The 20,070-nt window shown below is 54.4% G+C and overlaps 7 protein-coding genes and 1 pseudogene across 8 annotated transcripts; 3 read left to right on the forward strand and 5 right to left on the reverse strand.

Moving 5' to 3' along the window:
- Positions 1-1,430: 1,430 nt before the first annotated feature.
- On the reverse strand, positions 1,431-1,569 carry G647_06469 (annotated as a pseudogene). Its single transcript has one exon. The product of its transcript is annotated as a tRNA-OTHER (tRNA).
- Positions 1,570-2,522: 953 nt separating this feature from the next.
- G647_06470 (uncharacterized protein) lies at positions 2,523-6,584 on the reverse strand (the record flags this gene model as incomplete). The annotated part of the gene is made up of 1 exon (XM_008730790.1): positions 2,523-6,584. The coding sequence occupies one exon, from the start codon at positions 6,582-6,584 to the stop codon at positions 2,523-2,525; it is 4,062 nt and encodes a 1,353-aa protein (XP_008729012.1).
- A 1,993-nt stretch (positions 6,585-8,577) lies between these two features.
- Positions 8,578-10,345, forward strand: G647_06471 (uncharacterized protein; the record flags this gene model as incomplete). The annotated part of the gene is made up of 2 exons (XM_008730791.1): positions 8,578-9,441; positions 9,503-10,345. 2 exons carry the CDS (start codon positions 8,578-8,580, stop codon positions 10,343-10,345), a joined length of 1,707 nt encoding a protein of 568 aa, XP_008729013.1.
- A 1,030-nt stretch (positions 10,346-11,375) lies between these two features.
- On the forward strand, positions 11,376-12,023 carry G647_06472 (uncharacterized protein; the record flags this gene model as incomplete). Its single annotated transcript, XM_008730792.1, has 1 exon — positions 11,376-12,023. One exon carries the CDS (start codon positions 11,376-11,378, stop codon positions 12,021-12,023), a length of 648 nt encoding a protein of 215 aa, XP_008729014.1.
- Positions 12,024-13,093: 1,070 nt separating this feature from the next.
- Positions 13,094-14,595, reverse strand: G647_06473 (uncharacterized protein; the record flags this gene model as incomplete). Its single annotated transcript, XM_008730793.1, has 2 exons — positions 13,094-13,113; positions 13,188-14,595. 2 exons carry the CDS (start codon positions 14,593-14,595, stop codon positions 13,094-13,096), a joined length of 1,428 nt encoding a protein of 475 aa, XP_008729015.1.
- Positions 14,596-16,081: 1,486 nt separating this feature from the next.
- Positions 16,082-16,420, forward strand: G647_06474 (uncharacterized protein; the record flags this gene model as incomplete). Its single annotated transcript, XM_008730794.1, has 1 exon — positions 16,082-16,420. The coding sequence occupies one exon, from the start codon at positions 16,082-16,084 to the stop codon at positions 16,418-16,420; it is 339 nt and encodes a 112-aa protein (XP_008729016.1).
- A 33-nt stretch (positions 16,421-16,453) lies between these two features.
- Positions 16,454-17,533, reverse strand: G647_06475 (uncharacterized protein; the record flags this gene model as incomplete). Its single annotated transcript, XM_008730795.1, has 4 exons — positions 16,454-16,603; positions 16,660-16,881; positions 16,945-17,276; positions 17,365-17,533. 4 exons carry the CDS (start codon positions 17,531-17,533, stop codon positions 16,454-16,456), a joined length of 873 nt encoding a protein of 290 aa, XP_008729017.1.
- Positions 17,534-18,043: 510 nt separating this feature from the next.
- Positions 18,044-19,472, reverse strand: G647_06476 (uncharacterized protein; the record flags this gene model as incomplete). The annotated part of the gene is made up of 3 exons (XM_008730796.1): positions 18,044-18,799; positions 18,847-19,034; positions 19,088-19,472. 3 exons carry the CDS (start codon positions 19,470-19,472, stop codon positions 18,044-18,046), a joined length of 1,329 nt encoding a protein of 442 aa, XP_008729018.1.
- Positions 19,473-20,070: the final 598 nt, after the last annotated feature.

Here is a 20,070-nt window from a genome sequence, read left to right on the forward strand (position 1 = left end):
TTCTGATCCGGTCAACCATGCGAAACCCCTCAGATGACAGTACCGGCGACGTCGTTACCGCTGCCACTTCCGGCCAGTCTGAGAACCCATGTGTGGTTCGTGGCAGCGTGCGGTTACTTGTACTCCGTAGTTGGTACTCGTTGTCTGGACCGCCGTCGATTATGTCACAGTTGCGCCAGCATGCGACGGTGTTCGGCTGCTGTCCCGCAGCCAGCAAGGAGTCGCCGCCAGGATCTTGCCGGTGCAATGAAAAAGATATCTCGATTGCGACTTGGAAAAACCCCCAGCCCAGCCCCATCCATTACTACGGCCTGTAGAGCGCAGGGGCACATTCGGACAGACCTGAAGGACGTAAAGATTACTGTACTGCCGCGTACGCTTGGACGTGCAACTGCATTATGGCTTCAGAGGAGACGTAGGAACGTGTAATGTTGGAAGGCAGGTACAGGAGGTTTGCAAATAAGCAGGCAGCACCTAATGCTACAACAGGAGCATACATACCCTGACGCCGACGATTCTGATTCCCGACGTGGTACCGTCCCCGTCAATCTCAATCTTTGGTCCCGAAGATACTTACTTAGTCGCAACGAGTCCTGCCACGGCCGCTCGAGAGACTGTTCCTCTATGACCGGTTGGCTGTCGCATTGGCTGGCCAGATGTTAGACCATGACATGCTGATCACGGCTCTCCACCGGTATTCCCGAACCGTGAAAAGCAGTCGGTCTGGGTGCTTCGGGGGTGTGCAAATCAGCCACCAGCTCAAGAGCAAGCGAGAAGCTGATGAGAGATTTTGTCACCGCGGCTGTTCCTGCTACTCGGTGGTCGATCTGCTGAGGACGCTGGATGCAGGCGAGATAGTCGTTTGCCGGCTCTTTCGACTGCCATCATATTCGAGAGGTAGTGAACCTACTCAGTCGAGGAGGGCGACAGCTCTCGACCAAGGTAGGACCTCCGACCTGCTGGATGGCAGGAGTTGCTGTGCGGGTAGGTTCTTTTCGAAGGATCAAGCAGCTGTTACTCCACAGTCCTCCACACTGCACTTCTCACGAGGACACTGACTCCGGCCATATGACGTGAGTCGAGTGTCCTCGTGTCACGGCAATCAAGACATTCTAGGCGTGTAAGCCGATGTGAAAGGGTGAGGATATCGCAGAAGCACGCGTTGAGTCGAGGCGTCGAGGCGTCGAGGCGTCGAGGCATATGGTGAGCGGCAGTGGCAGGACTCGTTGCGACGTATCAAAAAGAGAGATTTGTATCTTTTTATCATTGCGAAGGATTAGAGAAGGTAGAGAAATAGTAGAGAGGAAATAAGTGTATATTCGCCTGAAGATACGAGCAACCGGTTTTAAAAAATGAATCACGTTGAAGCACCTCCATTTCCGGATGTAAAGCAGTCAGATGATGACCATGTAAAGCTCCAAAAAAGTTATTGCCTCCGTTGAGAGTCGAACTCAAGACCTCGGCATCACTGTATTGTGTACTAGTCTATCTCGAATGTTAGATTGCGATTTGTCTCCCGGATTGTGGTGTGCAACTCACGCCGCGCTCTACCAACTGAGCTACAAAGGCATTGTTGAAATCCCACTTGATGGATTGAGTCTCCTGGGAATTATTGGCGAGGTTTAGCATGTTTTTGTATATAATATACACTTTTTCCCTCCTCCGCGGTGTGCGGATGGATGAGCCCATCGCCCGCTTCTGCAAGCCAATGGGATCCGCGAAACTGTTGGTCGGACCAACCCCACCAAGAAACACTTCTTTTCCTGACGTGCGATATTGTTCACCACCCAAATGCCATGCAGATGTGGAAGGGTTTTCGTGGGAAGATCGACTGAACAATTCGACCCAGATGCCCACGTGCCGCAACCCCATATGTCCTGTACATGCTTGTGGTTACCAGAAAAGAACTGAGCCACGGACGTACTGCGCCGAGTCACTCCTCGTGCAAGTTGGAACAATGAACGTCGAACTAAGTCCTATGCTTGACGACGTGTCGGTTAAATTGATTACTTTTGATGGCACCATAAATTGACCTTGTCAATAGATAGCGCTGAAGGAGAACAGGAGATATTTTTGGTATTCATACTCGCTCAATACGCTGGCTTGCCTACGAACACACACTCCTTCGTCAATCGCCCAGCTGCACCTTCGAGACTTTTCTGCACCTAGACGCTGCTTGTGCCAATTTGCTTTCGTGCCTTCTGTCCCCTGAACGGCAGTCTCCCGTGCTGACCATAGACCCCGCCAATACCGCTTCTTGCTACCAATGCTTCTCCAACACAGCCAATACCTTCGTGTCCGATCGCTGTCGTCTGCTAAACTGCTGTCGATACATCCGGACGGACTTGTAGGTCAAAATGGTTGCCCATCCCATCTCCACAAATGATTCTGGTCGCCTGTGTTGGCGAGTGATCATCTGATAAGCATGCATTAACTACAATGCGTATGGGTTCATGGACCGAATAGTCAGGCATCTATCGAATATGTCAGTAACGGCACGATAGGGTCACAATGGGTCACACTTACGGTGGACTCTTCGTGAGGTCGGTCTTCAAGATGACGGGCACACGAGTCATCTCAGTCACGTCCTGGATGTATTCACCACCTTCCTCTCTCAATTTGAAATAGCTGAGATACTTCTCTTTGTCGGTCAGATTATTCTCTGGGATGTTGCCGCCCGCTTTGGCAATTCTGGAGTCCGACTGGGTCCTGGCAGGTCCGGTGGATGAGGTTCCATTGCGGCTGGGAGATGGTGGCAAACTCTGAGTAGATCGGTCACCTTGGTTGGTCAGAGACACTCCTGATGCCATCTCTGTGAGCTCGGACGTGCTGTCCTCGTCGTCGTCGTCGAACAGAGCATCGACATCATCGGTCGACATGGTATTACTGTCAGTCTGTTTGCGTTGGGATTCGTATCGTTCTTTGGCCCGTTCTCTGGCTGATTCGGTTGCACTGTTCGTACCCTTGGTACTTGCTGACGTACGAGGTCTCTCATCTTCAGGGATATAAGCAGATGAGGGAACGCCCTTTTCCCAATAGAGTTCGAGGACTCTTTCATCCTTGCGGAATTCGGCTTTCTTGAGCGGAAGCTGATCGCAGTGAACACGTTTCTCGAAGCCGTACTCCGGGATGAGGATATCGAAGGCAGACTCGTACACACAGATGACGATACCCTCACTGATGAGATCGCCACCGATTTCCTTGCTCTTCTTGTCCATGAGTCGGCAGGATTCGATGTGGACACTCTGTTCCTGTGCCGCATGAGCGGAATCTTTTTTGTTGTTGCATTGTTCCGCCGTCTTGGCCAAGCTCTCCAAGTCTTCATTGAACTCGACAGAACCACCGGAGAGAGCAGCCTCCAGTTGGCGGTGGACGACAATGTCGGCATATCGTCGCGAAGGGTTGGTGAAGTGGGTGTACAGAGGTAAGTTCAAAGCAAAGTGCTGGCGATGGTCGTCTCCGATTTGGTTGCCGATGTAATATTTCGCACGCTGCAGGGTCTTGACCAAGAGAGTCTCCATTCCCTTGCGTAGATCGGCGTCCTCCACCTTGAAAAGACTGTTTTGCAGGGTGCCGCTGCTGGAGCTGTCGATATCATAGCCGGCTTTCGTCATACGGTCCACAAACGTCAGAAGCCGACGTGGGTTGGGAGGAGATTGTCTTCTTAGAAAAGCCTTATCCGGCATGGCTGCAAAGATTTTCTGGGCCACAAAGAAGTTGGCCTTGGCAGCAAGTTCTTCCATGATCTCGTGAGCCGCAGAGGTGTTGAAGATGTTCTGTTCAACTGGGACATTCTCATCGTCGAGCTGATAAAGCAGTCGGAGCGGAGCAATGTTTGCGGAGCGGTTGCCGAAGCGAGCTTCTCGGAACTTATTCGCCATCTTGTGCAAAGTCTTGATGTCGTCGACAGTAGCACCTTCGAGTCCTGCTTGCTCACCGCCCTTGATAACGGCGTCAATTGTCTTGTACGACAGTTTGCCTGAACTCTGAATGATGGACTTTCGGATGGTGGGTTCTCCCTCGATCTGACCAGTTTCGCTGTCGACCTTGAAGATCACGCTCACTGTCAAACGACCCTCGCCCGGAAGGAGGGAGCAAACCTCGGCACACAGTTTGGGCGGCAGCATGTTGACGGCTCTGGTCATCAAATAAACGCCAGTTCCTCGCTTCTTGGCCTCGCGGTCCACCAACGAGTTTGCCTTGACAAAGTGCGCCACATCCGTAACGTGAATTCCAAGTTCGACCAATCCATTGTCAAGCTGTTTGATGTGAAGTGCATCGTCGAGTTCGTTGGTGCCGTTGGGGTCAATTGTGAAAGTCCGCTCATTGCGGAGATCGAGACGAGAACGCAAGCTTTCCTCAGTCTCGGTCTTCAACGACCAGTCATCCCACCCAACACTCTTCAGAACAGCGTCGGAGAACTCGTCGGAGCCGAAATTGTTGTCTCGCAGTAATGCATCAGTCTCGACACGAAGATCACCCATCTCGCCTAGCTGCTCAACCAGCGTGCCAAACGGATGCAAAGAAGTGATGGGCCAGCGCTTTATGCAGGCCACGAAGATTCTGTTGGCGTAATCCATGTGTTTGTCGACAAAGTCTCGAGGAGCTTGCTCCGTGGGGATCGCAATCAAGGGCACACGCTTGTCAGTAGGCTTGAACCAGACAATCTTGGGTTTGTCCTGCATACGAGACTCGGATCGTGAATGTCCACCGTCACGTTGCTGCCTCTCGGCCTCTTGCTTCTCTTTGGTGGCCTGACTGCTTGGGCGTAGAAGACCGAGGGTGCCGGAGAACATCTGCCCGGCAACGCGCTCAATGACTGCGACGACGTGACCGGCATAGAGTGGCTTTTGCTCATCGCTGATTTCCTCTTCCTCCATGAGAAGGAGGCTCTGCCCTTCGACCTCAACATCGTCATTCTTCTTTTGCGTCGGACGTTGACGAAGACTGCCTCGTCGGCGAATGCTACCATCTGGTGCAATGGATGTGGTATCAGTAGTCGAGGAAGTATCACTCTTGCCATTCTGACCAGTGCCTGATGAGCGAGTATCGGTAATGTCCTTGCGTTTCTTCTTTTCTTCCTTTTCACGCTTCTGACCCCAGACTTCGTCCACGTCGAGCAGCTCGACGGCGACCAAGTCCCCTTCAAGAGCCCGGTTTCGGTCTTTACTGCCGCAGATGAAGATATCAGCGTCAAGATCACTCGTGGTGACGTACGCGTCGGAACGATTCTTTTTGTTCACTCGAAGAATGCCGGCAACCAGCTGGCCGTCATTGAGTAGAGCAGGAAGGGTAGCTTGGGGGAGGTAGGGAGTAAAGAGGGTCTTTCTCTGTTGTTGCTGTTGCAAGCCCATTGGAGGGGCATGTTGGCTGGCCTGGAGCCCACCGAGCTGGGCACCCTGCAATGCCTGCAGCTGAGCCATTTGCAGAGCATTCAACTGCTGACCGCCGGGCATAAAGCCTGGCATCATCATCTGGCCCTGCTGCAGTTGAACCAGTTGAGGTTGGCCCGGATATTGGAAGCCGCTCATAGAGCCCATAGATTGATTGATCGATCCACGGTTACGGTGGCCTGGCTGGAACCCCATGCCCTGAGGTTGACTGAATTGGCCCATTTGCGGTTGTGCCTGATCGTTGGATTGTTGGTTGTTCTGTTGACGCCAATTTCCTTCGAAGTTCCGAGATCCTTGTCTCGTATGGCTGTTCTGGCTTCCACGGCGTTGGAGATCGGACTGGCTACCTGCACCAGCATCACCTTGAGGTGGGAATTGGAAAACGCTGTTCCCGCGGCCAGCTGCACCTCCGCCACGAACACCTCCAGCGGCCATACTCTGACTGCGACTGTGACCCATATTGCGAACGTTGCCAGCGCGGCCGATACCAAGGCCTCCCGGAGTGACAGGCGTGGAAAGCCTATCGTCTGAAGGAGTCGCCGCCACAGGGCTTTCCACAGTGCCGGCAGCACCGGGGATAGGGAACTGAAAGCCGGCCGCCGTCCTCTTCTTCTCTGCAAGCTCGGCAGCCTTCTTAGCTTCGGGAAGTGCAAGTGAGTGACGTCGTGTATGACCACTTTGTGCAGAGCCTCCTCTTGTATTTCCACGTCCCCCGGTGTTTTCACGGTTCTGTCCGAGAGCCTGCTGATTGAAGTCGCCGTAGGCCGCGCCGGCAGCGCCAGCGGAAGGTGCTGGAGGAGGCCCCATAGCCATACCGGGTAGGGCAGACTGGTTCCGTCGATGAGCAGCAGGCTGAGTCGGGGGATTGCCCTGAATGCCCATCTGCTGCTGTATCTGAGGAAACTGGAAGTTGGGATTGTTGTTTGGAGAGAGCGATGAAAGATTGGGTTGCCCTTGGACAGGGGAATAGGCAGGCATGCCTTGCAGAGGTTGCTGGATCATGCCCATGTTCACATACTGCTGATGAGTGGCAGCGATCTGTTGCTGTTGTTGTTGAAGCAATTCGATTTGTTGCTGAAGAGCTAGCTGTTCCATCATGAGCGGGGTGAGCTCAGAGGGACTTCGTCGATGGGCGATATGGAGTCTGCGCCCTGCAGGGCCTGGCACCCCAGATTGACCTGGTTGCGCCATCTTGGGACGTGTTCAGAATCAAACTGTCTGTCCTAGCTCCTTCTTTCCGCTCGTGCTGGCGGGTGTTGAGAGAACCGTGGAGGGATGAAGGACAATGCTTCGGGCTGTTCAAGAAACCTCGTGCACAAGGGAAGGTGACCAAGCTGTAAAGAAAGTCAGCACAGACCATATTGAAGTGATAGCGATTGTTCTACGTTGGGGATGAAATTGAGGATGCATGGGGAAGAAACGTTCATTGATGATGCTCGTTCAAGCGCAGCGCAGAGATATGGAACAGACTCACCAGAAACTTGCCGAGCGACCTTTGTATGGCAAAGCTGTTATGGATGCTTTCAACCTGGCTTCGGCGTGTGCCGCTCGAACGTTGGGAAATGATGGTTATGAAGCTGGATGAATTGGGTATTCTATTGACAAGGATCTGGATCCTCCGGCCGAGGTGGAGTGACCGGGCAGCGTCGGTTTCAGTGACGAGACGAAGTACGACGGTAGCGTCGAGCTGATGGCCGTCGCAATGGCAATGATGACAGCTCAGGTGCAAGCAGGAATCGCCAATCGTGACTGCTAATAGGGTGCAACAGAATCTGGGCGCAGGCAGGCACAGCCCGACGTGAGATTCTTTTGGGCGAGGGAAGGACAGGAAACGGAACTCGACGGGGACGACACCCGCAGTGGCAGCAGGCAGGAGCACACGAGGGAGTGACTCGGCTGGTTTCAAGGATTGTCTGGCCAACGTGCAGCGATGAGAGCAAAGACAGAATGGAGGGCGAAGATGGTGAGCAAGAAGAGGACGACGAGAGGAGGGGAGACCGAGATGGGGATGAGATGGGGATGTGAATGGGAACGGGAACGTGTCTGTCAAAAGGTCTTGGTGTTCTTCTACTAGTGTGCGAGTTGTGTGCGCCGCAACAACAGGCTCCCGGTAAAGCCACTGCTGGCGCTTGCGTTATGCTCACTCGCTTACTGGGTACGCCGTCGACGGTAGGCTGTCTGGAGATATCTCCCTGCCCTATTGGCGACGGCGGTCGTGTTTCTGATCACTTTTGGCCCCTTCTTTGTCTACCGGTACGTAGAGAAGACCAGACCTTCGGAGCCCTTGCCCACTGCATCCTTTTGCTCGATCGTGCACGTCGGGTAAGCAGCTTCACCGCGTGCTCCGCAGGGGTTACGAAGTGAAGAGTACCATCCCTCTCCTACTCTTACTACAATATCCGCCGTCTTAGACGCCGATATGCCGCCAAGTGAAATCACAAACGGCTGTGATCCAAGCTGCACGGTGGGCGGTGGGCGCAAAGCAGTTGATGCCAAGACATGTTGCGGCGTCCGCAAGCCGGTACCCGCCCGCACTTATGGGGGCTCTCCAGGCCAGGTTTAGGCTTCCTTGGGCGCACATCACCCGGCGACCCAGGCGAGACCTTCCCGGTCCCCACCACGCTCCAACTGAAACACCCCTGCCATTCGCGGTCGTCTGAGACTCGAACTCTTCTTTGTTCACTGCCAAAAAGTCCATCCGATGGACTTTCAGCACGCCCAATATTCCCCGTGATCGTCCATTAGCCAACCCTGTCGTCTCGTTTCGGCTCTCCAGATCTCTCGGCGCCATCGACGCTTCGGCAAAGGTTGTTTGCATGGAAGGTAGACTTGCTGCGCTCAGGATTGCCTCTGACAGCCTCGCTTGAACGGTGCTCATTCACTCCTTCTGCGACAAGTCAACCATCGACGCGTCTCTTACTGTTAACGGTCTCTGCCATCAGCTCCCAACGGCCGGAGTCCGGCTTTCCGGGTTAGTCGCGACCATTGCCAAACTTTCACTCAACCGTGACCACGACCGAATCCTTCACCACCAACACGCATCTGGACTCCTCTGACAGTCATTGGTCGACTCGAGCACCTCGATATCGCGCCAGCTTACGTATAATCACGCAAGTGGTTTAGACAGTCGTTCACTGCATGAGTCGAGGGTGGTCAGCCCAGCCTCTGGTCACGTGCCATCAATATGGCCAAACTTCATGCTTCGCCATTTTCCGCCAGGAACAGTCCCCGAGGTCGAAGGAGTGACGACAGTCCCTCGCGGCAACTACAATGGGAACTGGATCGGGCATTAGGTCAACTACATTTACACGAAATCGAAAGTTCCAAGCTTCATGCTTATCAGAAGCGTCAGCAGCAGGACGACCTCGATGCCCGAGAGGCGGCCCAGGCTCATGTCCATCAGCTAGAGCTCAATGCTGCCAATGCCCAGCATGAGGTTGTACGAAAGCAGGCCGAGGCTGTCCTCCAGGCCTACATCAAGAGGGAGGAAGAAGAACGACGAAAGCGTGAGGAAGACGAGCGAAAACGGTTAGAGGAGGAAGAACGACGAAGAAAGGCAGAAGAGGAGGCCCGCAAAAAAGCCGAGGAGGAGCGAAGAGTCCGAAAGGAGGAGGAAGCGCGTCGTGAACGGGAAGAACTTGCTCGGCAGGAAGCGGAACGCCGTGCAAAAGAGAAAGCTGACGCAGAAGAAAAGGAACGGAGAGAGAGAGAAGCCGAACAGCGAAGGCAGCAGGAGGAGAACGCAAAAGCGGAAAAGGAAGCCGCTCTCAGGAAGCTGCAAGACGAAGCCGCCGCGAAGGCAGCACTTACACCCCAGCCAGCCACAGAATCAACCACCTCCCGACCAACTCAAGCCCCTTCTTCAGGTATCGAGCAGCAACACCACGAATACCGGGCGCTCCACAAGAAGCTGAAGATCTTCCGATCAGAGTTCTGGACATCGACCAGAAAGGACGCAGCATTGAAACCACATGTTGGTGACATGCGACGGGCCATTCGAACAAGTGTGGGGCAACTGACCGATGACAAGGCCGCCAACAAAGTAGCAGTGAGTATAACCAGCCGCACTTCGGTGTAGGGGATGACCTCTGTACTAACATGTGTTACAGCACGACCGAGTCAAAACAACTCTGCTTCGAGCATTGAAGGGACTACCGTCGCCTCCAGCATCTGTCAGCGATTTCTTACCAGCACACCTCAACCTCGGGGATCGTGGCACGACCACTGTCCCATCATTGGTTCTGTATCTGCTCTCGATCTTCAGTAAAGCCGTCATGGCCGCCTTCGTTGGTGAATGCGCGGTCAACCCCAAAGCAGCTGAACCGATCGGCACCCTCGTTGCACAGATCTTCTCCATGCCCGATCTCCAGTTCGCCCGAAACGCGCCTGCCAATGATTCCTCCCGAACCCCTCCAAATCAATCGCTGATACCGATACTCATGTGCAAATTTCACGCCGCTGCTCCTATCCTTTTCGGCATCTCTGGCTCTGAGTCCACCGCAGCAGGCAAGCTCCGACTTGGCTGGCGTCTCGATCGAATCGACGATTCCGCCGATTCGAAGCGCGCTTTTACCACTCAGAATAAACACTACGACCGTCTTACAGGCCTCGGTGTCGGCTATGCCTCTATTGCGCTGCGGAACTTCTCAAAGGCGAGATTCCAGAACCCGTGGCCACCTGTGCATTTCTGGTCGAGTCTGGCGCATATCATCAACACCCCTCCACGAGAGGTTCAGACAAGTCATCTCATCCTGTTGAAGAACATGTTGGAGAATAATTCAATCGATCGCTTTGTGCTCTTCTTTGGGGCCGTCGGCGTTGCGGCATTGAGGCAGGCAGTTGTGGAGTTCCCGAAGTCTCTGCCCCATGAACTGCAGGAGAAGCAAGTGACCAAGTCATTGCATCTCATGGTGGAAGGGTGGAAGAAAGAAAATCATTTCTCGCTTACATAGGCTGCAGGCCCGTTCGGAACCATTGGAATGGCGGAGAGCCCTGGTTCGGGAAACGCTAAATGCTGCCCTTGGGTCACCGTGAGGCGACTGAGCAGAGGTGCGTGGCGCTTTTGCTCCGCCAGGGTTCGTCCCAGCGATATCGCACTCGAGCTTGTTAATAGCGATGTGTTGCGACCATAAATGAAAGTCATGCCAGCCGCAGACAGCAACCCATGTGCTCAGGGGGAAGTAGGAGTTTGAGCCAATGTGACGATCCAACCACAACGCGGAGCAGGAATTTGGCGGTCTCATAAGCCTCGCCAGCTTTGCACCGGTTATTCGTAAACTAGATCAGGTCCAGCTTGTCTGCACGTCGCAGAAACAACGCTCGCCCCCGGGGCAGGTCAGCCCTTTCATCCCCATCGTGGGACCAAAAGTCGGTCGCAATGCGTGAGATCCAGATCGTCGTGTACATATTTACTCGCCTTTGCCTGCTCTTACCACGAATCTCACGGCAGATGTATCCCCGTGCTTCTGAACTCGACTGAACTCGAGCTCGCCAAACGCAGATTGCGCCTCGAGGGTGGCATCTCACAGTCACTATCCATACTGTGTACTCACCCAGTACTCCTTACACAGCCCCGGTAGAAGCTCCGCACGCGTTTCTGTCTCGCTGCTTGGCTGCTGCTCAGCCTTCGTATTGCCTAACTTGGCGCATACGAAGCTGAAAGTCTACACCACACGTGTAGATGACAGCTGAGCGGCAGCGGCGTGAGAGGCCTGTAGGATATATAGCAGCCTGAAGCAGAGCCACGTCGCAGGATTCGGCTCCAGCTCCAGCTCCAGCTAGAGCAGATTGAGTCTCTCAGACCCTCACTACACTGACCAGATCTCGTTGTCAGATCAGAAACAGCCTCAAGAGAACAGAACCGGCATGGACCGCTTCTGCTCACACGACCTCCACGAACGAATCGAAGTCCTACTCTCTTGATTTCCGATTCCCACCTGGCAAGCAAGCGCAAGCAAGCACAATCGCAGTGCGCACTGCGCGATGGGTCGAAAAGTCCACCTGGTCCGCCACGCCGAGGGCCTCCACAATCTTCGCGACGACCCGACTATCCCGGACGCCCCGTTGAGCGAACGCGGGCTCGACCTCGCCGAGGAGCTGGGCCGGCTCTTCATCCACGACAACTCGGACAGTGTGGGCGCCGTGCTGGTCTCGCCGCTCCGACGAGCCATTCAGACTTCTCTGGCGGCATTGCCTCGCGTCCTCGGCGCGGCACACTATCCCGCCAACTCGGGCAGAGGGGTCAGAACCGGCGGGGTGACTCTGGTCTTGGATCCTGACCTGCAGGAAATCAGCACCCCAGCCTGCAATGTCGGATCGCCGCCACGTGAGCTGCTGGTCGAGTTCCCCGAGTTGGCGGGCCAGATCGGCGGTCTGCCGTCCAGATGGTTCGAGAAGACCGGGCTGTGGTCGCCTGCTCGTGCCGCCGTTGCACAGCGGAAGATTAGGATTCTGCAACGGCTGTGGGATGTTTCTGAGCAGTTGCAGGGCAATCCGAGCGGGAGGGAGGATATCGTCGTGGTGACGCATGAAGGGGTCATGCTGGAACTTGTCCCAGGCGCGAATGTGCCGATGGGAACTTACAGGACGTTTACCTTGGTCAAGACGGGGACGGAAATCGTGCTCCGATGAGAGGGAGGGATGGCCCCCTGATACGAGGCAGAGGATGCCGACCGAGTGGAAAAGAATGCGAACGCACACAGCAGGGCGGGGTTTCCTACTGTATCAACGTTGATCAGTGAGCTCTATACTCATCTTGCGTATCTGCGGGATTTTGGATTTGTGAAGGACTTTATAATGTAGGAGAGGCAAGGGATGAGAAAAGCAGGCAGAATCGGCGTTGTTCGTCTCTTGAGATGCCTGCCTCTACCGTCGGTGTCAACATTTCAGTGAATACAGTACTAGCCAGTGTAAATGCATCGCCAGGTTACAGTCTCCCTGCAATGCATGGGCTTCGTCTCGTCAAGTATGATCCGCGCCTAGTCCGCAGCCGCCATAATTACCTTCGATGAATTCGAGAGTCCACGTCATCAGACTTCAAGTTTTCAACCAGCCCACGGCCATCCGAGGTGATAACTAGAACGACCTCATCATCGAAAAATGCTCACATTTCCTCGACCGGCAGGCCTCGGGTCTCTGGGATGTAGGCCCAGACAACGACCTCGCAAAAGACACACAAAGCCCTGAAGATCAAATACATCCTCCAGTTTCTGCTTGGCCCTATGTCAGCCAGAGTTCACAACAAAGATGAGCTGATGAAAGATGGGCAGTCCTTACATATTCCAAGAATCGACCGGCCCCGGCGTCGAAAAGGTGACCAACTCGTCTCAATTCGTCAGAGTGGCATACTCTAGAAAGCTCCTTTGCCAGGGTTTTGCTGGAGAACCTGATCTTCCCATTTCCGATTTCCCCTTCATTGTTATTCGGGTACGGTTTCCCATGTTCAAAAGCCACCCCTGTCCCGGTCCGGTCGTGCCGGCCTCGATCTGTTTACTTCACCCCTTCGCCTCACATCTCAAGGGTATGACCTCGCCCTATGGGCCCTACCTCTCCCGACCTCAACGGTAGTGTCAATACCACATCCCCCACTTTGCTCTCTGGGCCTTCATAGACACTGCAGCTCTCGTACCCTTGACTCCATAACCTCGCCCAGAAACTCCATTGTCACACTCCCCCGGCACCAAGGGCATGTCATAGCCTTGTTAGCGTTGGGGAGAAACCACTCAAGCAAACAGTCAGTATGGAAAGGTCGCTTGCAGCATTGGTAGGTCACGACAGGAGGACATCCAAGCTCACCTTCCATCCGCTCAAGAGCCTCACAGCAGACCGGGCAAGGATCTCCCCCCTCGTATGGCCGTGCCATCGGCGCTGGCTGGACCGAGGAAGGAATATTGAACTGATCTCGGAGTTTGGGATCGTGCAGGCCAGCAATCAGCCACCTCAGAAAGTACCGGCGTCTAGTCCGCTCGTATCGTGAACTGTACGCTCTGACCTTGCGCCCGGCGGCGAGAAGCCGCTCTTCCTTTGCGATTATATACCTCTCCACATCGAACAATCGTCCGTGGACCCGCGAAAGGCAGTTCCGGGCATGTTCGAGGGCATCCTGCCTCAAAGAAGCATTTTCCAGAGACGGGTAATCGTTGGGGGCGTTCGCGCGGCGAATATCGGTGTCATTCTCTTCGAGAGCCAGGAGAACATAGTAGCGAGGGTGAACCATCATATTCTCGGCCATGGCAGTGTATCGGTCGTTGACGTGTCTGAAAGCTTCCCTGAGGGATGATATGTCGAGTTGTCGATCAATAAGGAGGTTCAGCGTTGCGGCGTCTTCTATTTCTGGCCTGTAGACTGGCGTTCTCTGCGACTGGGGATCTCTGCGGATGATGGTCGACTTTTCCAACCAGTGAGGCGGAGGGAGGCAGGGAGCCGTTGCAGCTGCAATGTGGTCCCGGTCAACGTACACATCGTCGTCATCATCCACCGAGTCGCCGTCGTCCGCCGAGTCGTCGTCATCCACCGGGTCCTCGTCATCCGAATCGTCAATTTTCCCCTCCTCGTCTGTTGGACGGAGTTCTCTCGGTGCTAAATTCTTGTCGAAGATGTAGACTTCCCCCAGTTGGGTAAACTGGTAGAGACTCAACCTATTGTCGCTCGTGATAGCGGTGGAGAGGCGCTCAATCTGCCGTGCGTTTTCGTTGAGATGAGCATGAAACAGCGACCCCAGCCAGATTTGTCCGCAGCGCTCCCTAATGAGAGAAGTGAATTCGTAGAGGAGACGAGAGCTGCAGAGCTGTGGACGTCGGGCCAAGGCTCCCTGGAAGAGCCGCGCCATCGCGGCGACGATGCGATCAGCATCAGTGTTACCAGCCCACAGCTCTTCTCGAACAAAATTCACGATATGACGGCGGTGCTCATCAAGCAATGGATACTCAGCAGGTGGCGGGAGGGAGCGATTGAAAGTCCACACCAGATTTGGGATGTGCCGAATCGGGTGTCGTCTGAGCATATCGCGCACCTCCGCCTGCTGGCCCAGAGTCATCCCTTGGGGTAGACTGCTGGCAAGACTTTGAACCATTTGTTGCCATTGATCTAGAGGAGCCGGGAGTGATTCTGACGCAATGGTCTCACTCACTCTCAGTTCGATCTGATCCATGTCTATTGGCTCACCGTGCGGACTGGATCCGGGGGGATTGGTGATGGGATCCATTTTTGGGGTGTATCGAGATCTTCGAGCTTTGCTTGGAGTTTCCAAAAGGGCGTGTGACGGACAGACAACGAGGTTGACGGGGACTAAAGTAGATGAAGGGTTTGAAGCTGCTGAGGTTCCGGCAGCGACGCTGCTGCCACTGCCTTGGTGAGGCAGTTCGAACTTCCAGCGCCTAAACAAAGGAACTGCCACAACCTTTCTAGGACGAGCTCGGATTTCCATTGTGCGCAATCAGTCACTTACAGAGTATGATCCCAACTGCCCAGGTCGAAGTTCGAACCAGTGTCAAGACGTTGACTGGGGCTCTTAGTCAACTTTGAACTTCGAATCCTTCTAATAACCCCGGACTCGACCAAAAATCCCGCGGATTGAACCATCGGGGCCTGTACATTTATATGTCAGGCCATGTTGCTAGGGTTGCAATGCACAGATAGCGGTTACTTGATCATTTCGTGACTGTACTGAGTTATCTGTCAGAACGGCGATCGTCCCGGTGGTCGACGAGCGGAGAGGCGGTAGTCGTCCAGCTTGACAGGTGTGTCTTGCTGCACCTCCTCCAGCTTTGAGATACCTTCCTAGACGGGCTGCACATGGAACCTCACGTTTCACACGTCCGTCAGAGTCTGGAGATGTCGTATGGCATGTAGCCCCCGAATGCGATCCTGACGTACAAGCCGGCAAGCTTTAGCTTCCACGGCGTAAACAAGCTCCTGTCGCGTTTCATCTGGGTTTCTCAAGAGTGGGAGAATATCCCGGGTCAGCCGTGCATTGCTCGTGCCCACCACAACTAAGCACATATGTCCACGGGATCCAGCAAGTGAGTGAGAGAAGAGGTTCAAGTTGTCAAGACGGCGCAGTCATAGGAAGACGCAGATGTTAATCCACCGCATACAGTAAGTATTGACGTTGCTGTCCTTTTCGCCACTAACTCACGTGTCGGGCCGTTGTAACATCCTCGCCGCACACGCCGTCGAAGGGTAGGGTTGATAATGTATCGAGGACGTTCGCTCACTTCGGAAGCAGAGCCAGAGCGAAAGTCCGTCATCGATTGGGTGGAGTGCAAAACGATTTACTGTATGTGGGTTCAGAATGTCGGTCGGCCATGACCAGGAGAAGTTCAGAGGAAGGTGCTGAAAATCACCTGGTGAGGTAGCAGACAGGGAAATGGAAAGAACGACATTTGAGATCAAGTTCGAGTCCATTGTACGGAGTACGGAACACACAGCTGATTGTCTCGTAGGAGAACGAAGAGCTCGAAAAAGGAATAGCTCCGGTGCCGGCGCGATCAAATACTCAAAAATCACTAAAGGCGGCGTCGCAAATCACACCACTTGCGACTGGGCATCCTTAAAGCAGCATGAGGCCTGACGACCGTCCGGCCCAGACATTGAACGTTTCCACTCGCAATTTGAATCAGTACATAGTAAGTATTATTTTGCTTGGACGCGTCTCGGGAGACTTGCACCATATTGTTGTCCTGTACAGTATGCGGCCTTCACTTGCCCTGCAGCTCTCCAAAGTGCAGTTGACACTGTTTACACGCGCAAACTGCGGACTCTGCGACGTGGCCAAGTCACGCATCGTCGAATTCAACAAGAAACAATCAGAGCCGGTCAGATACTCAGAGGTCGACATTATGGAACAAGGTCAGCAGAAGTGGAAGGATGCTTATGATTTCGATGTACCGGTGCTACATATCGACCGCATTCTGGAGACGGGCAAAGACTTTCAACCCGGTCTCGACGCCGCTTGCAAACTCATGCATCGCTTTACCGTGGAGGAAGTGCAGAAGGCTGTTCGCCAGGTCGAGGGTGATTCGTCTTGAAGTACGGAGTACGCACCGGCATCATTTGAGTCTCTATTTCTTTTCCTGTGTCACCAGATTAGCTGCGCCGTACGCAGCCCCTTTCACGGCTTGAGCCGCCGCATGGCCATACGAGCCCTTGGCTTTTGACAGTGACTCGGACATAAATACTGGGATGGCGGTCATATCATTGACAACGGAGATCTGGAAGTCATGATCAGCACGGGCAGCGGCACGGCAGGGATGAGATTATGGCCCACCATCTGGAATCCCTCATCGGCGTATCTCCTGGCAAATTCCCCAGAAGGACAGTATATTCCGGACTTCTTTCCAGCATCTTGAGCGGCCTTCAGAATCCTCGTAATAGCAGCCTTTAGCTCGGGGCTAAAATCGCCCTGTACTGGGTGTCCGATGTTGTTTCCGAGATCCCAGGGTCCAATGAAGAGCACGTCAATCCCGTCGACCTTTGCGATCTCCTCCACCTGCACGCACATGTTAGTCCCTGTCCCCGGGCTTCAGCCAGCCACTTGAGATATTGTACGCACTACGTCCAGAGCTTCCTTCGTCTCGATCTGCACAATCGTCAGGAGGTTGTCGTTTGCGTTCTTCATATAGTCGAAACCCGACAGATCTCCCTTGACGTCGAATGCGCCCATGGAAAATGGACTGCCGAATCCTCTCTTCCCATACGGCGGGAACTTGGCTGTCTGGACCAACCTCTTGGCGTCTTCGACTGTGTACAGCAAAGGCACGATGATGCCGTGTGCGCCGGCGTCGAGCGCTCTCTTCACCATCCATCCTTCATTGGCAGGAATTCGAACAATCGGGCTGACGCCGACCGAGGCTACCGCATGAACGGACTCGTGCATCTCGTTGTCTGCAAAGGGATTAGAGTTCGGTTAGCATTGGCTTTTCGTCAATATGAGGCCTGACTCCAGGACAGAAGGCCCCTGGTGGGCATATACCTGCAATGTTTCCGTGCTCGGTGTCTATGCATATCCAATCGAACCCAGCTCGAGCGATCGTCCTTGACAGATGCGTGCCTGGGAGCATCTGCCATGCGCCGAACGACAGACCAGATCCCGTATTGAGCGCCTTGCGCAAGGTGTTTGCATTCTTCAATGCAGTTGCCATGTTGACAGTAGGGACGTAGGAGAACTAGATTGGTAGAGCTGCGCTATCTGTATCGGTTGCCGCTCGACGCGCTCGAGAACAAATATATGTTCGATGTCCGCGACCGGGAAATGGGGTGAGACCGAAAAGAGGAATGCAAGGAACCGGACTTTGACCACTCGTTAACGTAGGGCGCGCCCTCTGGTATATTTGCGAGCCTGTATGGGAGGTCCACGGCTCGAAATCCGTACAGTGGTCGCCGTTGTCGGCTTCCCGCGTCCAAATTGTCAGTGGCGCGGGGTAAAGCGTACCGATGACGCTGGCGCCCTCTCGAGCCAACCTGAACAATAACTGACCGAGGATGTTTGTTGGAGTAAATGTTCGGCGGAAGCTCAACCGAGACGCGCCTCCCCACGCACCCCACGGCCCCCACGGCTCCTGCTTGTACAGAGAAGAGGGTGTAATTGTTGCGAGACTCCTGTGAATGCGACCAACAGTATTGGATCGATTCCCAAATTTACAGCTGTGCTACTATATCTTGCTGCTCCCTCTCGGCCGCTCCAACGACTGGGTAGCATTGCGATAGTTCTTGACCAGCTGGCGGATGGCCAGATCAAGCATCACGTCCTCGCTGCCACCAGGTATCCGGGCACCAGGGACCTCTCTGTACATCCGTTCTGCGATCTCGCCCTGTCCTGTGCGCGTGTATCCGTTACCGCCGAACAACAGCACTGCGGTCTGAGCACATTCATTCAGAACCATGCCGGCCTTGGCCTTTGCGAGAGCTGTCAACCCACCAAGTTTGACGTCTGCTTCGGCCTTGGTGAGCTGGGTCATTTGATACACGAATTGCTCGACCCAGGCTTGCAGCGACTCTAGTTCTGCGCCCGCCTTGGCCAACCGATGACGGACCACCGGCTGCTCGATTAACGCCTTCCCGAAAGCCTCACGTCTCATGACATATTCGAATGCCGCGGAAAGAGCGACGCGTGCTTGTCGTGTCACTCCGACAGCGATGAGCAACCGCTCGTGGTTGAAGTTGGTCATGACGTAGCGCATTCCCATGCCCTCCTCGCCGATGAGGTTCTCAGCGGGCACCTTCACATCGTCGAGCTCGATGTAAGTTGTCCCTGCACTGACTTGTCCGGCCACCTTGAGTCGGCGCATGGTCACGCCGGGGTAGCCTTTCAGCGGGCACACAATCATGCTCAGGCCTGCAGCGCCAGGGCCACCCGTACGGACAGCCATGGCCGCATAATCGGACCAGAAAGCATTGGTGATCCATTTCTGTCGCACATCAGCTAAACTCTACCAGGTTCAGCGGCGGATATTACCTTTTGCCCATTGATGATGTAGTGCTTCCCATCTGGTGTCTTCACTGCTGTGGTTGCAATGTTGGCGACGTCACTGCCAGCGCTGGGCTCCGTGATGGCAATACATGCTCGTTTCTTTCCCGGCAGCAGGTCTGGAAGGAATTTCTCGTGCAGCGCCTTGCTGCCGAACTTGATGATGGGAGGGATGCCTGCAGACCGTTGTCAATAAACATGCTGCACCCAAACGCCGACCGAAACCCACCGAATGAGTGGCCGGCAGTCATGGAACCGCCGGGGCCGGTGACACCAGGTCGGGCCATCTCGTCCAGGTATATTCCGGTGTGCAAATAGTCCCATTCTTCCACGGGCGTCCCCAGGATGTCGTTGATGCCCACTCTTTTCAGCCATTCCACCGGGAGAGGCGCAGGGAGATTAGGGATCAACATATTGTGTTTCTTGAACGTCTCGAAGAGATGGTCCGGGACGGTTTCCTCGCGCTCCCACTCCATAGCATAGGGCATTAGATGTTCCTCGATAAAGGCTCGACATGCTTTCTGAAACCGCTTGTGTGTTTCTCTGTAGTAGGGGGAAGGAAAGCCTGCCAACCAGGGCGGCTCAGAGAAAGGGACGATATTCGATGAGGACATTGCGAAGATCGGGCTTGAAGGCGAGCAGCTCAAGAGGTTCGGTTGATGCAGTTCCCAGGTGTGTACACGAAACGAGAAGGATCTGAGCTAAGGCAACACTGAACTCAGCCCGGCCCAAAATATATTGTCGATGCGACGCGTCGGGATCGAGGTAAAGCCATGTTCCCTAGAGACAAGGGGCTGGAGGCTGACCGACTGTAGCCGTGGACCGACCACCGAGAGATACCTCGGAACGGCTCCAGCTAATTATCTGGAGGTGGGGCCACAGAGAACCGCCTTGGTATCTCGTATCTCGTATAGACCCCGCAGATTCCGGGCCGCAGCCTTCCACGTGATATTCGTCAACGCTTCACACGTGGGTGACATGAACATGGCTGCACGGTTACTTCTCGCCACCACTCTGGTCACTTGACCTGCCCTTCTCCCCCACAAGCTAGTTCTCCAGACTGTGGGAGAGGTTTCAGAGGTTTCTGGGGTCTTCTTGTTCGACACCGTCCAAACCTCGACGTCAGTGTTGAAGGAAATTGCTGCGTAGGTACCATTGGAGAGAAGCTTGCTACAGATATACTTCAGCGGATCGTCATCTCCGCCTTTATCG

Source organism: Cladophialophora carrionii (genome assembly GCF_000365165.1).
Source record: "Cladophialophora carrionii CBS 160.54 unplaced genomic scaffold supercont1.5, whole genome shotgun sequence".
NCBI classification, from domain to species: domain Eukaryota; kingdom Fungi; phylum Ascomycota; class Eurotiomycetes; order Chaetothyriales; family Herpotrichiellaceae; genus Cladophialophora; species Cladophialophora carrionii.